Source organism: Myodes glareolus, chromosome 24 (assembly GCF_982192425.1).
Source record: "Myodes glareolus chromosome 24, mMyoGla1.1, whole genome shotgun sequence".
NCBI classification, from domain to species: domain Eukaryota; kingdom Metazoa; phylum Chordata; class Mammalia; order Rodentia; family Cricetidae; genus Myodes; species Myodes glareolus.
Genome location: NC_142049.1, coordinates 48,063,978 through 48,085,385, shown reverse-complemented (window position 1 = coordinate 48,085,385; position 21,408 = coordinate 48,063,978). Strand labels below are relative to the sequence as shown.

Here is a 21,408-nt window from a genome sequence, read left to right as displayed (position 1 = left end):
ATTTACTTGCATTAGTGTTTTGCCCACAGGTATGTCTGTGTGAGGGAGTTAGATCTTGGAGTTATAGACAGTTCTGAGCTGCATGTGGCTTCTGAACTTGAACTCAGGTCCTTGAGAAGAGCCCTTAACCACTGAGCCATCTCTCCATTTCCACTATGTTTGTTTCTGGCTGTTCTTTTTGATTCTGTGAGTTTCCTGTGTTCTGTTTTCTTGGTTATATTTTTGCTGTCTCTGTGGCTGCCAGCTGCCAGGGCTACTGTGTCTGTCCTGTCCCTTTGAGAGACAAGCCCCGCCCACACCCTCCCCCATCTGCTGAGGCCGGTGGATCTTCCTTCCATTTCCAGCCTGAGTGCCTTCCTTTCTGGCTCTCTCCTGAAGAGGCAGCTTCTGCCTCTCTCCCTTCTACCATCTCCTCTCCTCTCTTCTCTTCTCTTCTCCTCTCCTCTCCTCTCCTCTCCTCTCCTCTCCTCTCCTCTCCTCCTCCTCCTCCTTCTCTCTCTCTCTCTCTCTCTCTCTCTCTCTGCCTCCCTCTTTGCTCTTCTCCCTTCCCCCTCCCCCCCCGTTCCTCTCTATAACCCACTAAATAAATACCCACTTTCTCTGCATGGTGTGCCTATTCATCTCTGTCTCTTACCTGCTGAGCGGCTCCCTGCCTGGGATTTGTTGCCCCTGTGGCCTGCTGCCCGCTGCCCGCTGCTCACTGCACCCCTTGGGGAACCACAGCATTTTATCTAAGCCATAACATTTGGTGCCCTGATTTGGCCAGGCTCTCTCCATGGTCCCTCCTGCCCGAAGGCAGGCCAGCTGAGGATGTGTGGAACCCTGGGCTCGGGAACCAGGTTTCTTCACAACAGCTCTGCATTCTATCTGCCTACACGCTGACCTCTACGTACACCATCAGCTTTGGTGGTGAGTTTTCTCCTTCCATCCCCCAACCACAGCCTTCACGGCTATGACATTCATTTAATCTCTGATTGCTTCCCACAGCTAAAAGTGTGACCAGACTAACCAGGTTTGTCTTCCCGTGCTAGCACTGCACACACTGTGTGGTGCATTCAATTTGGGGCCCGGGTTCCTGGGATTTTTCTTTCTCCTTTCTTTTTCTTTTCTTTTCTTTTCTTTTCTTTTCTTTTCTTTTCTTTTCTTTTCTTTTCTTTTGGGCCACTCGTAAGTTGTCCCCACTGTGAGAGTCTGCTCTGAGTGGCCTCTAGCCTCTGGCTTCTGAGTCTCCTGGACCTAGAGCCAGACAGGCTTCATTCATGCCCCGCCTATAGAGAGAAGACATCCTCTTATAGGCTCTGTGGTGTCGCTATTTTTGTGGATTTTTATGTTTTCAGCAATGGTATAAAAAACCCCCAAACTCTCAGCCACCCACCTTGGAACGCTCTGCCAGTGTGCTGCCACTCCGCTTTTCCTCAAACTATCCCTGCCATTGCTCCCACTGATCCCGCGGAAAGCAACAAGATTAGTCAGATCTGTGAGGCAGCTGTTTTCAGTATCAGCCTTTGCTGCCCACCGTGGCTTGTGGTGTGGTGGCTCAACAAAAGGGAGAATCACACATCTAGGTCTCTTGTTATATTTAAAACTCCTGTGGCTCAAAAACCATGCCTTCTCCATACAACATGTGACCACCACCATTTTGACTGAGGTCAGGTGACTTCGCTGCCATCTTAGCTGATGGCCAGGTCAGGTGATCAAGTCCTACCATCTTCACTGAGGTATACCCTGCCTGGTCCCCTGGTTTACTTACGTTTTTGTCTCTAAATTCTTCTTGCTGACTCTGTTATATGTGTGTTCAGTGCAGTGGCATGCCATTGGTAAGGGCCCACCAAGAGCATCCACTTTACCCAATTCCTGTTCACTGTGTGTGTATGTACATGTAACTTAATGTACCTATGTTTACTGTGTGCCTAACCTCCAACCTTCTTATTATAAAAAAGAGATGGGAATGTAATGGTCTGTCCTGTACCTTTAAGAGACAAGCCCTCCCTACTCCTTCCCCATCCACTGAGGCAAGTGCATCTTCCTTCTGCTTCCAGCCTGAGTTTCTTCCTTTCTGTCTCTCTCCCAAAGCCTCTTCCTCCTCTCCTTCACCCCTTCCCCCTGTCTCCTCTCTCTCTCTCTCTTTCTTTCTCTTCTTCTGCTGCTGCTGTAGGAGCACAGTCCATTCCTTCAGTCAATAGCCTCTAAGATACCAGCTCACTTGGGCACGGTCTCTATTACTGTAAAAGCAGCGGTAAAGTGTGTCCTTGATCTCTTGCTTTCAGCTCCCGCTTCCGGCAGCTGACTCTGTGCAGAGGACTGTTATCTAGGACAGTGATCTGTAAGTTTTCCCTTAAATAAATAACCCTTTATTATGCATAATTCTAAACTGGTGTGGGATTATTTTGTGACTTCCGTCATCACCCTCCCTTCTCCCCTCCCCCGCTTTCCCCTCCATAACCCACTATAAATACCCACTTTCTCTGCATGGCAGATGTCCATCTCTTATCTGTTGAGTGGCTCCCTGCCTGGGACTTGCTGCCTCTTGAGGCCCTTGTTACCCCTTGGGGAACCACAGCATTTTGCCTAAACCATAACAGCTACAAGGACTGTTTTTATGAACTGGGCTTAGAATTAATCTCTGCATCCTCTGGTAAATGGATTCAGTTCAGTAAAGACTCAAATATCTTTTGGGCATGAATAATACTAAAGTTGCTCTATGCTGCTCTACTTCATTGAAAAGCTGGCTCTGCAGTTGTGTTATGGGTTTTTCAGACTCAGGCATGCTTTTACACTCAAGTCCCTGGTCAAGGGTGCACCTGATGCCATGAGAGAGGAGAGAGCAAAGCAGAACAACCAGAAAAAAGCAAGACTATTGGGTTTTGTAAACATTCTATACCTCAAGATTTATAAATTTATTGGGTGTGGTTAATAATCTGTATAACTGCTGGGCAGCAGTGACGCACACCTTTAGTCCCAGCCCTCGGGAGGCAGAGGCAGGTGGATCTCTGCGAGTTTGAGACCAGCCTAATCAATGTGGGATCCAGGACAGCCTGGCTCACCCATGGGGCCCAGGCTGCACAGCCGCCATGGCATGCAGCACTGGGTCCCAGGAAAAGTTGTAAACTGATACCACCCAGGGAGAGCCTAAAGGGAAGCACCTGACGTTCCAACCATGATAAGATTAGATAAGACCACCAGCAATCCCTGAGCCCAGGACTCACCTATTCCCCTTTTGCCAAGACCCCTAGGAAAATGTCAGCCAATCAGAGCTCTGAACCCTGGAAATCCCCCCCCCCAACCTCTACTATGATAAAATCCCTACCCTGACTGGGCCGGGCACTCTGCTCTCAGCTGCTGCATCGGACAGACAGAGTCCAAGCTTAAACCTGAATAAAGGCTCTTGGCTTTCACATACAAGTGTGGACTCCGTGCTGGTTTTGGGGGGACCCCTGTGATCTGGGCATAACAGTCTACAAAGCGAGTTCCAGAACAGGCTCCAAAGCTACACAGAGAAAACCTGTCTCGATAAACAAACAAGGAAAGAGTCACCCAGACAGTCTTGGTTTAAACACATGAAGGGGTTGTGGGGAGACTTGTGAATGTGTGCAAGTCTGGAGTTCCTAAATGAAATGGATTTATTAAAATGCTGTGGGATCCCCGAGTGGCTGTAGCGGCAGAAACGCTGCAGGTCTCTGAGCCGCAGCAGGCAGTGGGCCATGTGGTGGCAGGCAGGGGACAGCAGATACCGAGAGCAGCCAGTCCCAGGCAGGGGTGGCGCACTAGACCAATCACAGGTCTCCGAAGGTGGCTGGTCCCAGGCGACGAGTCACGTGGAGGCAGCGGGTGAGAGACAGATAGATAGGCACACCAGGCAGAGTGAGGTTGGACATTTATTTAGTGGATTATGGAGGTGAAAGGGAGAAGAGGGGAAGAACAGAGAGAGAGAGAGAGAGAGAGAGAGAGAAAAGAAGAAGAAGAAGAAGAAGAAGAAGAAGAAGAAGAAGAAGAAGAAGAAGAAGAAGAAGAAGAAGAAGAAGAAGAAGAAGAAGAAGAAGAAGAAGAGACTCAGGCTGCAAGCAGGAAGGAAGATCTGCCTGCCTCAGCAACAGGGTAGGGAGTGGGCATGGCTTATCTCTTAAAGAGACAGGAGAGACTATTACATTCCCACCTCTTTTTTATAATAGAAAAAAAAGTGGGACCACAGGTTAAAGGAATTAGGGCAGTGGATTTTCGAGACTGCTTCCTGCTTATTTGTGGGTATCATCTTTGGGGAGAACCTTGTGGTCTGGAGCTTTCTGACCTACCTGGTTCCTTCAGTTGTTAAGTCCCAAAGAATCACACAGAGGTCTACATTAGTTATAAACTGATTGACCTAGTAGCTCTGACTTCTTATTAATTCTCGTAGGGCCCATGGGGGTCTACCCCTGCTTCTGGGGTTCACCTTGAGGACAGTTTCTGCTCAGCCAGCTAAAACATCCTGTTTGTTCCTATTCTCCCTCTGCTCCCTGGTGATTAGCATAGGGCATTGTTGACTCCACCTTGGGCGTGGGAATTTCCCACCTGCCTGGGGGGTATTCCATTGTGCAGTAGCTAGGTATTTAAGGTTTTCCCTAAGTTTGAATAAACAGCATTCGGCTGATCTCCTTTCGAATGACCGAGGTCTCTTGCGTGTTCTTTCAATCTCCAGGCCCTTGTCCAGCTCGCGTATGGTACAGTGGTGCGCGAACTGTACCAAGAAAGTAACGCAGGCGCAGGTGTTACAACTCTTATAACTTATATTAGCCCATTGTTCTTGTCTATGTTAGCCACGTGGTAATAGGAGCCAGTTCTAGGCAGGGACTGGTACAGGTTCCAGAGTGACTGCAGTAGGCCATGAGGAGAGACAGACATGGGTACGCCACAAGACCATGCTGCAGGTCTCTGAAAGAGGCTGGTCCCAGGCAGGGAGCCATGCAGCAGGCGAGAGACAGACGGATAAGCATGCCATGCAGAATGAGGTTGGATATTTATTTAGTGGGTTATGGAGGGGAAAGGGAGAAGAGCAGAGAGACAGAGAGACAGAGACACTAAAGAGTCCAGTTGCAATGGGGACCCTAGTAGTTTCAGAGATGCTGGTGCCATGGAATAGTCACCAGAAACACCGGCAGCAATGAAATGGATGTTGGCGATGCCACTGAGGTGGGAACAGAGAAGGACCCAGGCTCCTGTGGAAAGTCCAGAAGATTGTGGATGAATACCAGGTATTGAGCACTGAATTATCCTGAAGATGGTAGATGAATCCCAGGTACAGAGCATTGAACTGTTCATACAGTTGGAGTTTGGTCTTGTATAGACTTTGGCTGTGCCCTGTGTTTTCCCTCTTAAAGTAAAAAGGTGCCTTATTTTTTTGAGTCTACAGGAACATACTTGATTGATTTTGAGCTTCTTTAAGAAGAAATTTTAGAATTTCATAAAAAGTTTAAATTTAATAAAGTAGACTTTTTTTAAAAAAAAAAAAGATGTATTTATTTATTTATACCGTATCCTGCCTGCAGGCCAGAAGAGGGCACCAGATCTCATTATAGGTAGTTGTGAGCCACCACGCCGTTGCTGGGAATTGAACTCAAGACTTCTGGAAGAGCAGTTAGTGCTCTTAACCACTGAGCCATCTCACCAGCCCAGATATTTTTAAAGGGACAGCTTTTTAAAATTTTTCAATTTGTAAGGATATAAGGTCTTTTTCTTTTCTTTTTTTCTTTCTTTCTTCCTTTCTTTCATTCTTTTATTTCTCTTTCTTTTTCTTTTTTCTTTTTTTTTTTTTTTTTTTTTGGTTTTTCGAGACAGGGTTTCTCAGTAGCTATGGAGCCTGTTCTGGAACTTGCTTTGTCTACCAGGCTGGCCTCAAACTCAGAGATCCTTCTGTGTCTGCCTCCCGAGTGCTGGGATTAAAGGCATTCACCACTACTGCCCAGCAAGGATATGAGGCATTTAAAGTTTATAAAATGTTTTATTAAAAAATGTTTTATATTTTATTAATAGGTGATCTAAAACAAACAAACAAATACATGAAAGACTAAAGAGTTAGGGCCACAGCTACAAGCAGCAAACATTAAACACCGGCAGCTGAGCTATTCTTGTCTTGTGATGCAGCCAGAACGACCTCAGCAGTCTGGCAAAGAGCTTGGAGCAGCAACTCTCAGCCTATGAGTCGTGACCCTTTAGGGGTCAAAGGTCCCTTTCACAGGGAGTTTAGAACCATCCTCACATTGGATTCAAATTGTGATTCATGACAGTGACAACTTTGCAACAGAAACGATTTTACGGTTGGGGCGTCTCCACAAAACGGGGAGCTAGAAACACTGACTCAGAGAATGTCTCTCCTTACCTAAGGCCTATGATTAAGAACGCATGTCTAGCCTCCTTGTCCTTGCTAACTTTGTTAAGCTTGAGCCGTTTTGATAAACTGAGTCATATAAAAACGTCTCTGCTGTAATGGCGTACTATGAAGAGAGCCAGCAGACAGCTGTCCACATTTATAAGGCAGAGCTTGATTTTGATACCGAAAGGGCTTCAGTTCAGAAATTGTCGTTTTTTTTAAGGCTCAAACTTAACAGAGATACAGTCACAAGTACCAATCTTAGAAAAGCTACTAACCTACTGTAAACTCTTAAAGGTAATTAAGGCATGCAAGTATAGTCATGCTAAGTACTAATGTAATTAATTATAATGATAAGCCTTATTTAGCCTCCTATATGTGTTTTCAAGGTTAAACCTAAAACAAATTTTAAAAAAGCAATGTTTGTTTAGTTTAGGAGATTATGGTCCTCAAACTCTTCAGAGGCCTGCTGAATATGGCATTAAAATGTGAACGGAGAAAGCTTTCTATGACAGAGACCCCGGCTCCTAACAGTGGCCCCATGGTTGCCAAGGAGATGATGGGACATGACGTCTACTCCACCTGGATCGTGGTAACGCTAACCACGAGGCATAACTGCCCCGTGCCTAACCTACTGCCAGAACCCTGCTCAAACTGAGGACAAGCGGGACCCTGGAGAGCTGATTGCTCCACTTCACCTAGGCTGAGTAGGGTCAGTCCTCCACAGGAAAGGATTCTCAGGTCGCCTGTGGCCGGTGGCCAGAGACTAACGATGCCGTGGGACCTCTATCCCCAAGGGAAGCCACAGAGACCACAGGAGCCTGGGATGACTCCAGGTAATGGGTCATTTGAATTGATACATAGGCCATTTGGATCTGCTTCCTGCTCCGCTTATCCTCCTCAGACCTCTGGCGGCTAACTACAGCTCTGTCGGTGAAGCAACAGGCAACCAGCTCCTTTCCTGACTGTAGTCATTTATTAGCTCATATGTAAAAATCAGGCCTTGCTTTTTCTAGAGCTCCTACATCGGCTGAGAAAGGCAGACAGGTTTGCCTGGCAGGCTTCAGATGTAACTTTTCATTAAAGGAACGAGCTTTGCAATGACTGCTCTCAATAATAAGTACTGTGTCTCTGGCACATGATTAGATGGAAAGAAAACAGTTTAAAGTCGATATAAGTTCTGAGGAGCAAAGGAAATGTTCTAAGGCTCATAAAGGTCTAAGGATATGAAAGCTTAAGTAAGTTCTGAGGGTCTAATCATAGAATTTTAGAGATGGACAGTGGTGGTTCACGCCTTCAACCCCAGCACTTGGGAGGCAGAGGCTGGCGGATCTCTGTGAGTTCGAAGCCAGTCTGGTCTACAAGAGCTAGTTCCAGGACCGGTTCCAAAGCTACAGAGAAACCCTGTCTTGAAAAACCACATACACACACACACACACACACACACACACACAAAACAAAAAAGAAAGAAAGAAAGAAATTGAGAAAGAAAATGATTTAAGACATGTAAATGTAAGTTGTAAGTATGAGTGTTGTATGCTGTTCTGTTTGTGTTCTGACAAATAAAGCTTGCCTAGAGATCAAAGGATGGAACTAGCCACAAGTTAACCCTAGAAGCTGGGCAGTTCACACCTTTAATCCCAGCACTGGGGAGAAGATGGGGAGTGATAAGGTGGGGAGGAGCCAGGCATGGAGGAACTGAAGAGGAAGGAGTGACTGGCTGCGGCTCCTGGTTCTTTGATGTTCCCCCTGGGTTTTTATTGATTAAGATCATTTAGACTCTCCCCCCCCCTTCTTATATTCTGGCTGCGAGCCAAGCCTTTAACGCTGAACCATCCCTCCATAACACTAACCCTTCTTCCCACTGCTGTTATCAGTCACAAGTTCAAGATTTCAAATTTCTTTTTTTTGTCTTCTAAGTGTGCTTATCAATCAGACTACAACATCTCAGAATAGAGGAAAAAAATGTTCCTGTTTTTTAATCCAAAACCATAGATATTGCTATGACTTGGAGAAAGCAGGGTCTACGCCATCTGTTTTACAGGCTCATGCTAGCTAGCTGCTTTTTCTACAGCGTGGGTCTCAGTACAAACTACAAACAATGGGAACGCTAACAGATCTAAAATTTTATCTCTTTTTGTAAACTAAAAAAGAAAATTCATGTAAGCTTCAGGGAGTTGGAGGAGTTATAAGACTTGGATCCATCTCTCACCAGTCAAAAGGACTCGAGATAAATTCAGCCTATGTTTCCCCACACACCTTTCCCTGACGGTGGGATCTCTCTCACCCATGGACTTTGAACTCCTCCCTCCCCCAACTGCCAGGACTAGGGACCTGAAAGTTCCAAATGTAGGATGTTCCTTTAAGTTCCTAAACTTTAACTTCTGTCTATATCTCTCTCAACAGATTTCCACGCGGCTGACAGACACCATCCAGGGAGCAGCTGCAGACGACCTGCTACGAGGGACTGCGAGCCCTAGACAGGCTGAAAACGATGTGGGCCAGTCCAGCTGGTGGGGTGACCTGGAACTCACTCTGTTGCCTCATCAGGGTCAGTGAACTAGATGCTTCCGATGAATGCCCCATTGCCCAGCCTTGACTAGCCTTTCAGCCTTCCTGGGCCCTGACGACGTCCTGGTTTCAACATGAAGTTGTTACAGAAGAAAGCACATCACCCCGTGTCCTCCTCCAAAGGCTGGGGTGTTAGCTCAAAAGAAACTTCCTGGCCTAGGGAACAGAACTAATCGGCATTGCCAGGAAAGGTGCCTGTTAAAGCCAAACAGGCCAGATCTGTCCACAGGTGCATTCATTAGCTGAAGAAGTACCTCTACAGTGTGATAGGACACTCGACTGGCTGTGTGTAGAACAAGGTTTTTTTTTTACAGCTTTAAGAGAAAATTATTGTTTCTATGCAAACCATTCTGTATAATTAGAGATGATCTGGCCACACCAAAAAAAAAAAAAAAGCATTACAAAAAAAGGGGGGCCTTGGATGAAATAAATGACTGATCCCTTTTCTCATGTCCAGGCTCTTCCTAGATAGTAACTCTGAGGTCAGCCCTTGCAGGGCCTTTGACCTTCTGTTTCTGCGGACTACTGTTTGCTATTGCATCATTATTAAATGAAAATTCCTTTCTGGGTGCCATTAAGATGATGGCTATTAGATCCCCATATAAACAGGGGTACCCCAGATTCGACTCAAGTTTTGATTACGGTGCCTAAGAGATCCATGAAACAAAAACCCCTCTAACCTGTGAGCCCCTTGCTCAAGGACAGACATGTTCTGAAACGCTGGAGGTTGGTGTTTATGGGAGACAACAGGACACGTGTTCTTCCTCTCCTCAACACATTTGTTTGACCCAACACCACCGGATGTGCTTGATCACACGTGGGTGGGAAGCACGTGGACAGGAAATGTGTCAGGACATATGCTCGCCCTGATCGGATCTGATCGGACCTGATGAGAAACACGCTAACTTTATGGGATTGCCCCCACTTCTTTCCTGGTTTTTCGATATGGGGCAGCTGATGACGTCACATCCAGTCAGGAGCAGAGAGCAGTGACCACTCATTCTCAGCTAGCTTCTCCTTCTTACCTGGGTCAGGACCTGGGGCATGGGATGGTGCATCTCACTTTTGGTGTGAGTGTTCCCACTTCACTTAACCTAATGGACATGTCATCCTCATAGACAGAGGCTAAATTATCCTTGTAAAAGTTATGCAGCAATTTCCACTGAGTTAAAAGATTCCATCTTGAAGCCAGATGGTGGTGGCAGACACCTTTAATCCCAGCACTCGGGAGGCAGAGGCAGGCAGATTTCTGAGTTTTAGCCCAACCTGGTCTGTGGAGTGAGTTCCAGGACAGTCAAGGATGCACAGAGAAATCCTGCCTCAAAAAAGGAAGACGAAAGAAAGAAAGAAAGAAAGAAAGAAAGAAAGAAAGAAAGAAAGAGAAAGAGGAAGGAAAGAAAAGGAGAAAAAAGAGAAAGAAAGAAAGAAAGAAAAAAAGAAAGAAAGAAAGAAAAACAAAAAAAATCCATCTTGAAAGTAAAAATAGTAAGACTCAGGAACTTCAGGGAGATTTCCCACGCTTCAGAAAAAAAACTCAAAAGTCTCAGGAAGACTCTTATTATTCTCCCCTTGGGGTTGCGTGCATCTCCCCATTTCCTTCTCTCTCTCTCTCTTTCTCTCTCTCTCTCTCTCTCTTCCTCTCTCTCCCCCTGCCCTCCCTTTCCCCTTCCCCATCATAACCCCCTGAACAAATATTTCAATCTCACGCTTAAAAAAAAAAAAAAAAGTCTAGGAAGTACTTGAAACTGACCAGAGTCACTGCTCATTGCTTCCTCAGGTTTGCATAAGCAGTAAGGACTGCTTCCCCAGCCCCTCCGCCTGGAGGGTTCTAGGCAGTGAGCCACATCTCCAGGCCCTTCCTTGTATTGTAGATGCAGCAGGCTTTCTTTGTGGTGACAACCAGCTCGCAAATCATAATGCAGAGACTCATTATTAGGTATGAATGTTTGACCTTTTATTATGTTTGTCCCATTAGCTCTTATAACTTAATCAGTTTCTCTTCATCTGCGCTTGCCTTGGGGCTTTTTACCTTTTATGCTATATGTCTTACTTTCCTGCTCTCTCCATGTCTGTCTGGCTGGTGGCTGCCTGCCTGGGGGCCATGGGTATCTCCCTCATTTTCTCCCTCATTCTCTTCTCTTTCCTCCCATTCTCTCTTCTTCCAAGCCTAGATTCCTTCTCCTACTTATTCCCTCTGCCCGCCAGCCCTGGCTATCCTTCTACTGCCTAAGCTGTTGGATGTTCAGCTTTGTATTAGACCAATCAGGTAGTAGGCAGGCAAGGCAACCCATCTTTACATTGTTAAACAAATGCAGCAGAAACAAATGTAACACATCTTTACATCATGAAAGTAGTATTCTGCACCATAAACAAATGTAACAGATTTTTACATCCTAAAAGTACTATTCACAACAGTAGATATATGTATGGACACATAGTACACATCCTATATATCTGTTATTGCCCTGGTCTCTTTATAGTGTACTACATAAAACTTTCCTTTGACTTCTAAAAGAAGTTGGAATCAAATTGTATGTGCACTCAATATATATACTCTTTCCTTAAGCAAGAGCTGAGGAACTCTGCATAGCGTGTACACTGTGGGTGGTGTCACCAGCCCTCCAGAGTGCAATAAAAATACCGATACAAGGATTGGGCATGGTGGTAGACGCCTACGGTTCAGCTCAAAGGGGGAGAAGCCAGCAGATCTCAGTTGGAGGCCAGCCTGGTCTATTTAGTAAATTCCAGATCAGTGATTGCTACAAAGTGAGACTCTGTCTCAAAAAAACAGAAACATGGACAGGAATGTGGAGGTCAGAAGGCATTTACGGAGTTAATTCTTATCTTCCACCTGGGAGTGGAATCTGGCTTGCAGATCTTCACAAGTGCTTTTTCTCATGCCCGGTTCACCGCCATTTTATAGTATAAAGATATGTTGCCTGCTTAAGTGGTAGGATTAGGAATGTTATATCCCACCATGCCCAGTTCTTTTTTAGAGTATATGTGTGTGTGTTAGGCATATATGTAAGTGTCGTGTCTATATTAGCCAGAAGAGGGCATCAGATACCCTGTAGATGGAATTTTTAAATATTAAGCTATCTCTCTAGCTTTTTTTTTAAACTTACGCGCGTGTGTGTGTTGGCCACAGGCAGTCACAGCGCACATAAGGAAATCAGAGGACCTACAGCAGTTAGCTTTCTTCCACTACGTGGCTCCCAGGAGTCAAACTGTGAGACATTTGCAGCAAACATTTACACCGCTGCTGCGCCATCTCACTGCCCCACCCCACTTGTTTAACAGTTTTGTAAAGATAAAAACATAGCATAAACATTTCATTAGCAGTCTCTTCCGGCCTGGGCTAGGTAGTGAAGTCAGGACAAAAGGGGACAGCTCTGTCCCTCCATGTCAACCATTGTTTCTCTCTGGGCCTTAACCCATGGAGATCAAAGCCTGGTATTGTCCCCAGGTATGATCCTGATGTTCTCTTGTAGCCAGAGTCTTTGGCAACAAAGTCACCAACATGACATTTTGCTTATCTTATGACTCAGCAAACTCCTGTGTTCATTCCTTTCAGCCAAATTTGATTTTGTCACAAGGTTTGGTGGCAGCTGCCAAGTTACTCTTTCCCTCTGTAAATAATAGAAATTTGACCCGGGATGGTGGCACATACCTTTAATCCCAGTACTCAGGAGGCAGAGGCAGGCAATCTCTGTGAGTTCAAGGCCAGGCTGATCTACACAGTGAGTTCCAAGACAGGCAGGGCTACACAGAGAAACCCTGTCTCAAAAAATCAAAAAGAAAAAAAGAGACTTGAGCACCAGACACCTTGAAACTGTACAACACAAAGCATGTGAAATCTGTGGGTTTATTTGGATTTCTGTCTACCGACCTGCGTCACTTCACACCAGAGTGAGGGGCTTCAGAGGCTGTGTGTCTAGACATTACATGGACACGCCAAGACACTAGGGAAGGGAATCTACACATGTGGAGTATTACTTTAGCTCTGTGGAGGTCTGGTGCATTGGTTAATGCTGCAGTTGTTTAACAATGTAAAGATGTGTTGCCTGCCTAAGGCACCTGATTGGTCTAATACAAAGCTGAACAGCCAGTAGCTGGGCAGTAGGAGGATAGGCGGGGCTGTCAGGAGGAGAGAAGAAGTGGGAGGAGGAATCTGGGCTTGAGAGTATGAGGGAGAAAGGGAAGGAGATACCGGGACAGTCAGCCAGGCAGGCACCAGACGGACAGACACAGACTGGCCCCTTCTTTAATTCTGCTTCCAGGGTAGTGGAACTGAAGTCAAGTGGGCACTAAGCCCGGATTAACATCTCTTCCCAGGCGATCTCCATAATTACAAAGAAGGAGCAGAATGATATTAGCATATCCTGACCCTTTGTTAGGGATGGCAATAGTGTGGAAGGCTAGGTGATCACCTCCTGTGTGGCAGGTGCAAACTATGGCCTGGAAGTCTGGCCGCCATACAATGTAGACATATGGACCTGTGTGATATATGGCCCCATAGTGGTGGTGATGGTACACAACTTTAATCCCAGCACCAGCACTCAGGAGGCAGAGGCAGGCGAATCTCTGTGAATCTGAGGCCAGCCTGGTCTACAGAGTGAATTCCAGGATAGGCTCAAAGCTACAGAGAAACCCTGTCTCAGAAAATAAAGCAAAACAAAAAAACTAGCCAACCAACCAAACAAACAGAAAAACATATTGAAGGAAAGATAAAAGGACTCAAGGAAAAAGGTTACTTTAAGTTATAAGAGATAGTGGGACAAGCATAAGATAAGGCTGAACATTCATAACTAAAAATAAGTCTCAGCGTCATGATTTGGGAGCTGGTTGGTGGCCCAAAAACAAGCCTGTTACAGCATACACATATTAATATATATGTGTGTATATATATATATAGCATATATAATATGCTATATTAATATATATGCATACACATCTGTATTTGTTTTCTATTTCCGTGATAAAGCACCTTTACCAAAAATAACCCAAGAAAGAAAGGATTTCTTCTGGCTTATCATTTCAGAAAGATAGAGCACTTCATGGCAGGAGCAGGCATGGCAGCAGGGGCAGGAATCTGGCTGGTCACATTTCATCCACACATGCCACATCCACGGCTGTCTCGCCTGTGTGACAAAATGCCTCTCAGGTGGTGGCCGTCTCGAAATGAGGGGCTCGTGCTTCCTGGAGCCTGGCCCCGGCGGCTCCCTGGCAGCCTGCTCCAGTTGTGGTGCCTGATCAGCCTCAAAGACCTCGTTCACTTTGTTCCTGGCGATGGTTTCTTGCGTTGGCTCTGCTATCTTCTTCTTCTGTTCTACTTTTCTCTTGACAAAAACTTAATCTGTTCAAGGAACCAGGAAACATTTCCAACGGCTCCTTGTATACTGAGAAACTGATGCATCAGTCCCCTCCCTTGATTCAGGCCATTAATGTGATGATTAAGACTCCGGCTCGCTCTCTGGGGGAATTTATGGATACCCTAAAACAGAAAGAGCTCATGATGGTAGAGGATGGGAAAATTATGAAGGAGAACGTATGGAGTGGCATGAGTTAACATTTACAGAGAGGCTAGCCAGAGTGAGAAACCCCTGGTGCATTTTAGATAGGAAAGAAAGTCAGACTATTCTTGACAATATGAAGCCAGCCGTTCGATATTGGAGCAAACCCTGGGGGCGGAATCCTGAAGAATGGTATTTGGGTTACCTCGAGGGCAGATATGATTTAGGGCCATGAGAAAACGCAGTTGGTTAGTGGTGTGAGACGAATTTCAAAGAAAAACTCTGCCCACCTAACCCTGACCACAAGACTTATTGAGAATAATCAACTGCCTATAATCATTTTTTATGTAAGCTTTTATGTCTGCCGACTTCCTTCTATAATCCCATAAAAGTGATGCTTGAATTTTAGTAAAATTGCAGCAGATTCCAACCACTCTCTTGTGTTGTGTCTGTCTGTCATTCGCCGAACTTGTGCCTTCCTGTTACCAAGACCCTGCTTCTCCCACGGTCTGAGTGGCTCCCCTGAGCCGATCTGTGGCACACACACAGGTAGCAGAGAGAGAGAGAGAGAGAGAGAGAGAGAGAGCAGGAAGTAGGTACATGCATAAACCCTCAAAGCCAGCTCCCAGGGACAACCAGAAATGCCCTACTTCATACCCCCAAAACACAACTATCAGCTGGGCACCAAGTGTTCAAACACCATCCTGTGGGAAATGTTTCTCATTCAAACCATCACATCTATCTGTCTGTCTGTCTGTCTGTCTGTCTGTCTGTCTGTCTATCCATCCATATCTATAGGCAGTTTCTCTGTGTCGCCCTGGCTGTCCTGGAATTTGCTCTTGTAGACCAGGCTGGCCTTGCACTCACAGAAATCCACCTGCCTCTGCCTCCCGTGCTGGGATTAAAGGCGTGTACCACCGCCACCACCATCACAGTAAATCTTTTAAGGTGTTTTCATCACAGTGTTTTGTGTCAGAACAAGAGCTGGAAACAGATGCAATCAATTATGATTTGTGTAACCAAATAAATCAACATTAAGGACAGCTCCAGGACACAGAAGTAAAAGGAAACAAATATAAGGTGGTGCATGGCTTGCCCTAGCTGGTTGGTTCCTTCTTTCCTTGCTGACTTGATCTTGGTACATTGGCCAGGCTGACCTCCAACTCCTGATCCTTTTGCCTCAGACTCCAGGCAACTTACTCCGATCCCTTAAGAAACCAGCCACAGGAAGTCCTCTGTGAGCGAAACATTTTATTGGAAGGAATGCTTGTGTGAATAACCTCAGCATATCTGAAAGGGAAATCTGTGTGGACCTCCTAATTACCCAGTGTCTCCCAGGCCAGCAGGGGCCCTGTCACCAGGCCACACAGACCTCCCAGCTTTTAGGGATCAGGAATCTAAGATGTGTGGTGAGGGTGGCTTAGCTTGCGGTAAATCCTGTCCTCACATTGTGGGAGGGTCAAGGAAGCACAGCTTCCTTTGGCCTGAAGAAGCTGCTCAGTTGCTACATCTAAGGCGCTTGACGCCCTAAATTCTTTCTGCAGGAAGGTGTGGTGCACACTGTATTAATTCCAGAGTTTGCAAGTAGGGCACAGGAGGCTCAGAATTTAGGCCTTTCTCGGCTATCTAGCAAGTTCAACTCCAGCAAAAACAAACAAAACAACAACAACAAAAAAGATGGCACCAGAGGGACAGAGTGGTGAACGGTGTTTGCTACTCTTGCCAGGGAGTGCAAGTCTAGTTGCCAGCACAGATGTGGCTCACTCTGTCGTCAGGGGATGTGACACCCTTCTCTGGCCTCAGAGGCACCTGCACAATGTGCACATAGCCACACACACATAAATAAAAATAATTCTTTCGAAGAAGTTTATAAGACACACAGGGCTAGTGATAGGGCTCAGAGGAAAAAGGAGCTTGCTACCAAGCCTGACAACCTGAATTTGGTCATCAGGACGCAAGGTAGAAGGAGAGAACTGACCCCGGAAGTTGTCCTCTGACCTTTCCGTGCTCTCTGTGAAACAGTGGAACAACATACCCCTCCCTTCCCAGGGAAGGCCCTGAGTTTACACAGCTGAGGACAGCCTTGAACTCCTGGCCCTCCTGCCTGGCCTTCACCTCCCAGAAGCCACCACTCCTAGTTTAAGAAGTGAGGGTACTCAGGGCAGGCTAGATGAGCCGCATCTCCAGTCCAGAAGTCCCTTGCTTATACTTACAATGTTCAAATATTTGAAGAAAATAAAAATTGTGAAATTCTTGGCTTCCTAGTCTTAGTTGTGGAAGCGCGGTGGTGGATTGTTGACAGGAAAGTTAATTCTTTAAAAATGAATTGATCATTAACAAAACCCCAAATAGTCATGGCTTCTCCTGTCTACACACAACGTGCTGGCCAACGTGAAAAAGTTTCAGCACAATCTTCCTAACAGTGCTGGGCAAACTGGCCCAGTCTTTACAGGAAGGGGCTGAGGAGCCGGCTTGAGGAACGGGGCAAAATTCTTGCCTTCAGGGTAGCACAGTCTGTAAAGTCTGTAATCTTAGTGCTCTAAAGTGCTAGAGGCTGGGGCAGGAGGATTGCTGTGAGTTCAAGGCCAGCTTCCTCTAGTTAATAAGACTCTGTCTCTAACAACAAAAGCAAAAAAAAAAAAAAAAAAAAAAAAAAAAGGGCAAAGAAGTTCCGAAGATGGTATACAGGCTGTGTTTGGGGGCTCACGGCTGTAGCCTCAGCTCTCAGGCTCTCAGGATGCCGAGACAGGAGGATTGTGAGTTCCTGGCAGTCTGAACCACACACTGGGAGCCTATCTAAAAATAAACAGAGTCAGATTACACAACAAATGAATCTACTCACTTCCTAAGTGTTTTCACCCTGTGACCACTCACCTGTGCACTTATGGGCACCACAGGGTTTTATGTGAAGTGTGTGGTGTTGTTTTGTTTTGTTTTTGTTTTTGATGTTTTGGTCTTTCTTTTTTTCTTTCTTCCTTCAGTCTTCCTTCCTTCCTTTCCCTCTCTTTCTCTTCCTCTTTCCCTCTTTTCTTCCTTCCTTCCTTCCTTCCTTCCTTCCTTCCTTCCTTCCTTCCTTCCTCTCTCTCTCTCTCTCTCTCTCTCTCTCTCTCTCTTTCTTTCTTTCTTTCTTTCTTTCTTCTATCTTCAGATCTCACTGTGTAACCCTGGCTATCTATCTCTCACTCTGTAGACCAGACTGGCCTCAAAGCCTCTGCGTCCTGAGCGCTGGGATTAAAGGTATGTGCCACCACACTCATGTATGTGAAGTGTACTTAATCACAACTTCAAGAACATTTGGCAGGATAGTTTACTAGTTCTACGATCTAAACAACGGAGCAGATTGGGTGAGGGTGAGGTGTAATTTTGCTCCTTGGTGCACTGGCCATTACGCGTCACGTGGCTGGCTGACCACTACTGTTTTATGACATTGTTGTGTGAGCTCAGTTGAGACCTGCTACAGAGCTAAGACTCGCGGCCCAAGTCTGCTATCTCACTTACTCAAGAGCCTGAGGCAGGGGCAGGAGGAACACACACTCAAGGCCAGATGAGCAGTTTAGTGAGATTCTGTCTCAGAATAAAAAACAAAATGGAAAGCAGACTGTGACAGAATAGTAGAGCCCTGTCTAGAATCCCTCAGTGAGGGGCTGGGGTGTGGCTCAGTGGCAGAGCCCCTGCCTAGAATCCCTCAGTGAGGGGCTGGGGGGTGGCTCAGTGGCAGAGCCCCTGCCTAGAGTCCCCAATGAGGGGCTCAGGGAGTAATACTGTGATCGATTACTTGCCTAGCAGGAACAAGGCTCATGGCTCCATCTTCAATACTGGAAACAAAAAAAAAAAAGGCCATGTCCCTTCAAAAAATACATTAATTTCCTAACCTCAGCTACTGTGGTTGTGGCTTTACCTAGAAACGAGTTGGATGTAGTTGTGCGCACTATTACTCCCGGCACTATGGAAGCAGAGGCAGATCAGTGTGATTTTGAAGTCAGCCCTGGGGTTTACACTGTGAGTTACAGGGTGGCCAGGGCTACATAGTAAGACCGTGACTCAAAACAAAACAAAAAGGTGTCATAGCCCCTAAGAACCCGAGGAGGTTTTAGAAAAGCACTTTGGGATGGCTGATGACTGGTTCAGTGGTAGAGCTTATGGCAAAGGCTCTTGATGTCGAGCTGGATGCCGAGTTAGAACTACCGGAACCCACTGGTGCAAGAAGAGAATTGACTCTTTTTGTTTGTTTTCTCTGCGTAACTGCTCTGGCTGTCCTAGAACTCAGTGGACCAGGCTAATCTCGAACTCGCACAGATCTGCTTGCTTCTGCCTCTCGAATGCTGGGATTAAAGGTGTAGCCACCACTGCCTGGTGGCTGGCGAGAATTGACCTTGAAAGTTGTCCTTTACCCTACAACACACAGGCTGTGGCACATGCCCCCCTCACACACACAAGCAAAAATAGTGTAAAACATAGAGTATTATCAAAATCTACCTCTCTCATGAGAGTACGTGGTGGCAGTGGCCGACAAAACAAAAACAAAAGTCTCCGTGCTTAGGCAGTTTTGATGAACAGCTCTGAGCTTCTGCCACAGGCTGTGGCACCAACAATGTTCTATCAGAGCTGGTGCCAGTGTGGGGTGGCCCCTTAAGGATCTCACAGTCAAAGAAACACAGGAAATGCGTTTCGGTTCTTCCCAAACACACAGTTTCCTCTCAAACTCTTTATTATCCCAAGTAAGAAAAAATTTAAAATAAATAAATAAGATAAATACCCCTAATAAATAGAAGAACCCCCAAACAGATCCATCCCCAGAGTCAGGAAGTCTCAAGAAGCATAGCTGGGGCTTCGGCCCTGCAAAGGCCCCATCATGCTCAGGGGGTCAGAAGAGCCCACATCGGGGGGCTCTGGGGCCAGGAAGCCTGGTGGCTCGTGCGGTTGGTGGAGCTGGCCTGGCACAGGCAGGAAACGCACAGGTCCCCGGGCTGCTGGGCCCTGACTTGGAGAGTCCCTCTTGGGCAGGCGCAGGGGCAGGCCATGGGCCTCCGACTGGTAGACATTGTATCCATCCTCAAGAAGCAGCTCCCTGAAGCTGCAGGCCTCAGGGTCGAAGTGAAGCTGGGGGACAAAGGGAAGAGTCAGAGTCCCACAGTCCAATTCCATTTGCCAAGCCCTGACCCAAGGGTCCAGCCCTAGACTCCTTCAGACTCAAGGTCCAGCCTCAGACTCCTTCTCCAGACTCAAGGTCCAACCCCAGACTCCTCTCTCAGACTCAGGGTCTAGCCCCAGGCTCCTCTCTCGGACTCAGGGTCTAGCCCCAAACTCCCCTCTCAGACTCAGTGTCCAGACCTGGACCAACTCCCCTCACACTGGGACCCCAGACCCAGTCCTCCCTATTCACAGGCTCACAGGTTCAGGCCCAGGATCCCCCATCAACTTTTCTGTGTCTAGTTGGCGGTCTGCCTACCACCTCCAATCATGTCACTTATTGGTCATGGGTACCAGAATGTCCCACTGTCGGCAGCAGCAGAGCCTGTGGGAGCATCCAGGGTTACAGCCCTGACACCCGCCCTCTCCAAGGCCAGGACTCGAAGCCAGTGGTGGCCTGCCTGGGCCTCAGTTTTCTCCTCTTGCCCACCAGACAACAGGCAGGGCCAAAGTAGAGCACACTGACCATGCACTGGCTTTAAGCATGGGCCCTAAGAGAGGACCACAGAAAGGGACTCACCGATCCGTACAGGGTTCCATCTGGCTGTTGGCAAAGAAACCTAGAAGCCTTGATGCCCCGTATTTGAATGACCCCTGGCTTCAAGGCTTTGAGCTCCAGGAGACCTGTGGGGCAAAACAAAGGCTCTCAGGCTCTGTCTAGACCTGGGAGACCCCGAGACCCTGGTCTGCACCCCACACTCACTTTCTGGGCTGCGGAGTATGGCGCCTACCACTGTGCCATCCTCCCTGACCTCCAGGTGGGCTTCAGTGCCCTGGTCGTCATCTGTGTAGAGATGCCTCTGCCGGACTTGACCCCCAAACTGGAGGAGGGGGCTGGAGTCAGGGATGGGGTGTGCCTGGCAGACCCCCAGCAGGAGGACAGCCAGCAGAGGGACCCACAGTCCCAGGACCCCAACTCCAGGTCTCATCCAGTCCATCAATCACACACTCCTCTAGAGAGAGCCCCTGGCAAGCAGGCGGCTGAGGAATTGGCTTCTGAACTGAGTGCCCCAGCAAAGCAGATTCCAGTTCAGACTGGGGCTCAGGCAAATCCAATGCCTGTGTCTCCCGTTGACTCTCCAGCTGACAAGACACTAAGGCTGTCAGCTGAACGCAGAAGTAGCAGAATTTATACCTAGACAAGCCCGCCCACGTGCCCTCCTCACTCCTGACGCATGATATTTGACACACTTGGCAGAAACCTGAATTCCACCGTGGCCAGGGCTGCCTGGACGGATGATGCAATGGGGGGGGTCTTTCCAACAGGGGTCTGAAGAAAAGGACTGGGCATGGGCCCTGGGTCTGAGGGAGGAGGCTGAGGTCTGTGCTCCTAGGTCTGAGGGAGGAGGCTGGGGTCTGAGGGAGGAGGGCTGGGGTCTGCACTCCTGGGTCTGAGGGAGGAGGCTGAGGTCTGCACTCCTGGGTCTGAGGGAGGAGGCTGGGGTCTGCACTCCTGGGTCTGAGGGAGGAGGCTGGGGTCTGCACTCCTGGGTCTGAGGGAGAAGGCTGAGGTCTGCACTCCTGGGTCTGAGGGAGGAGGCTGAGGTCTGCACTCCTGGGTCTGAGGGAGGAGGCTGGGGTCTGCACTCCTGGGTCTGAGGGAGGAGGCTGGGGTCTGCACTCCTGGGTCTGAGGGAGGAGGCTGGGGTCTGTACTCCTGGGTCTGAGGGAGGAGGCTGGGGTCTGCACTCCTGGGTCTGAGGGAGGAGGCTGGGGTCAGCACTCCTGGGTCTGAGGGAGGAGGCTGGGGTCTGCATTCCTGGGTTTGAGGGAGGAGATTGGGGTCTGCACTAC

The 21,408-nt window shown here is 47.5% G+C and overlaps 1 protein-coding gene and 1 long non-coding RNA gene across 2 annotated transcripts; one reads left to right on the top strand and one right to left on the bottom strand.

Moving 5' to 3' along the window:
* The first annotated feature begins 566 nt into the window (after positions 1-566).
* On the top strand, positions 567-10,560 carry LOC146889982 (uncharacterized). Its single transcript, XR_015736302.1, has 4 exons — positions 567-909; positions 2,268-2,323; positions 6,772-7,176; positions 8,747-10,560. It is a non-coding gene; the product is annotated as an uncharacterized LOC146889982 (long non-coding RNA).
* Positions 10,561-19,090: 8,530 nt separating this feature from the next.
* Fgf21 (fibroblast growth factor 21) lies at positions 19,091-21,100 on the bottom strand. The gene is made up of 3 exons (XM_048443582.3): positions 20,318-21,100; positions 20,135-20,238; positions 19,091-19,524 (listed from the first exon to the last, which is right to left on the bottom strand). The coding sequence occupies exons 1-3, from the start codon at positions 20,550-20,552 to the stop codon at positions 19,234-19,236; spliced, it is 630 nt and encodes a 209-aa protein (XP_048299539.3). The 5' UTR covers positions 20,553-21,100; the 3' UTR covers positions 19,091-19,233.
* Between the last annotated feature and the right edge of the window lie 308 nt (positions 21,101-21,408).